Source organism: Oncorhynchus kisutch, linkage group LG11 (genome assembly GCF_002021735.2).
Source record: "Oncorhynchus kisutch isolate 150728-3 linkage group LG11, Okis_V2, whole genome shotgun sequence".
NCBI classification, from domain to species: domain Eukaryota; kingdom Metazoa; phylum Chordata; class Actinopteri; order Salmoniformes; family Salmonidae; genus Oncorhynchus; species Oncorhynchus kisutch.
Genome location: NC_034184.2, coordinates 25,637,443 through 25,639,990, shown reverse-complemented (window position 1 = coordinate 25,639,990; position 2,548 = coordinate 25,637,443). Strand labels below are relative to the sequence as shown.

Below are 2,548 nucleotides of genomic sequence, written 5' to 3'. Positions count from 1 at the left end.
ATGCATTTCGCTACACTCGCATTAACATTTGCTAACCATGTGTATGTGACAAATAACATTTGATTTGATTTTAAAGTGGCCAAAAGACATCATGTGATCTAGTGGACAAACTGGGAATCTGTTGTATCTCAGGCTCTGTAGTAAACACATTGTTTCCCACCTTTCTAACAGTACTAAGCTTGTGTTTGTCAGACTTAGTTCTGAAGTATAGAATATTATGCATAGTTTAGAAAATGCCACCAGAGGGCATCAGAGTTGAAGAGGCTAACTAAATAGTATGCCACATTCATTCATTTTTAATTTTTCTAATTCTAAGGCTTTCTAATTATTAACAAAAGGTCCCATACAGAAGACGAATTCGTCCAATGACTTATGTGTAATGTAATAAAACTGAGAGTCATGATCAAGGGATAGCTAGCTGGCCAACTAAGCAACATTTTCCAGCAGTGAAAGTTTTGCTAACCTGCCCATTAATTCTGTTGTTGCTAGTCTCACTATCCCACCTAGTAGAGGCAGCTGTCAAGAGGCCCAACATTGTTGTTGTTTTAGCCAAGGTGGTAACTTAACGATATATTAGCCAAGCTAACGTTAGCTGATATGATTTAGCTAGCTAGGTATTGTATTAGCTGTAAGTAAATCTGTAACAATTTCCTCCTGTATTGTTTGTTTTTGTTGCTAGCTGCCTGTGTTTGTGGTCAATGAAAGCAAGGTAAATGTCAAATGAAGAATCCTTATACAAATAGGCCTGTTTCCGGTTGTTGTTTTGACAGGATATAAACCTAAATCAGTTCCGTCAATACACTTAAGTTCGAGCCGTGACTCATGGCCCAATTTGGGGGACAGAAGAACCCACCGTGGGCGGCTCAGTTCACTGCCACGGGGGTGTCCCAGCCCAGCCACTCAGGACAGTCCCTGGACCTCAACAGCCTACACTGTGAGTATGACATTTTTCTGGATGACTGCCTTTCTTTCTATAATCTGTACTCATCTGTGGGATACAATTAATGTGAGGTTGAGGCAGGGTTTCAGATAGGAAAATGTGACGCCGGACATTTGACCGGCAGTATTTTAATTTACAAGATATTTGTGATTAGGGTGTCCATCCAGAAGACTGACAGAAATCACATTTAGATTATGGTAATTCATATTCACCCCCTAGAGTCTACATTAATTAACACAAAACATTTCCCATCCAAATCCATCCGTTTTTTTGGCATGGGCTGCGTCTCAACCCACAGCATCTGCCGATGTCGCCCTTCCGCATCTGCGGTGAAGGTGGCAGAGCTAGAGCAGTGTTTGTCAGATCATGAGACATTCCTAAAATTGGTCTTCTCACGAAAACGTCTATAACGTCAGAACGGTTTGACCTACAAACTAAAGATGACTCCCACGAACACAATGGTGTTCTCCGTTTTGCTCTACGACCCCCAGAAACATCACAGGGCTTGTCTGAAGTCGATACAGCCGATGTGCCAACTTCTGTCAGTAGTGTCCAAACAGTTTGGGCTACACACTAATATGCCCCCTCTAAGGAAAGGTGAGTCTCTCACGAACAGGTTGGTTGTTTTGCTCTAGGACACCCACAAGCCTCACAAGACTTGTCTTAAAGTAGCCCGGTACCAGCTTAAAAAATTAATGGAAGTACAGTATATATGGAGATAGTTTTGTGCCTAAAATAGGGGTTAAAAACATGTCAATCTTTCATAACTTCATTTCTTGAATTATTTTGTTTTACTCTATATTTATCCATGTATGAAGCTGTTATTCAATGTGTTTCTATGTGTTTCATCAAATTTTAGATTAAAAAAATATATATATATATTCCTTAAGGGGTTCTAATATTCTATATCACATAGTCATAACAAGGATTTTTTATTTATTTAACTAGGCAAGTCAGTTAAGAACAAATTCTTATTTTCAATGACGGCATAGGAACTGAACTGTGTTTTTTTTTGTACCTTGTCAGCTCGTGGATTTGAACTTGCAACCTTCCGGTTACTAGTCTAACGCTCTAACCACTAGGCTACCCGCCCCAAGGATCATTTATTTAGCTATCTGAAGAATTCCATATGTTATCTTAGTAGACCGAACCCCCAGCTTAGACACTTAAGGATTAACAGCATGAATGTTGAGGACGATGTGCGGTCTTTCCTACGAAATTCTGATGTGCACTTTTAAGATGTTAGGCTAGTAAATGTGGACAGTTATTCTATGTCAATCTACTATCCCCCATAGTAAAAAAGTTGACACATTTTTTGGGTCAGCTGGTGGAGAAAGAAATGGCCTATTCCAGACTTTGGGACAGTTGTGGGACGATGGATTTCAAATTCATACAACCAGTAGACCTAGGCTACATTAAAGAAATTAAAATAAAAAATGGAAAGGGGGATACCTAGTCAGTTGTACAACTGAATGCATTCAACTGAAATGTGTCTTCTGCATTTAACCCAACCCCTCTAAATCAGAGAGGTGTGGGGGGCTGCCTTAATTGACATCCACATCTAAGCAATGAGTGATGCAATAGATCAGAACGTTTATCTTAAAATGT

The 2,548-nt window shown here is 39.6% G+C and overlaps 1 protein-coding gene across 8 annotated transcripts in view; it reads left to right on the top strand.

Moving 5' to 3' along the window:
- The window catches only part of LOC109899827 (cell division cycle and apoptosis regulator protein 1), a 47,494-nt gene that overhangs the window by 12,814 nt on the left and 32,132 nt on the right, over positions 1–2,548 (top strand). For all 8 annotated transcript variants that reach the window (XM_031835492.1, XM_031835489.1, XM_031835488.1 and 5 more), the window contains one exon: positions 771–934. In XM_031835492.1, coding sequence (XP_031691352.1) covers positions 823–934 — 112 coding nt within the window. In that variant the 5' untranslated portion in view covers positions 771–822. The remainder of the gene's footprint in view (positions 1–770; positions 935–2,548) is intronic.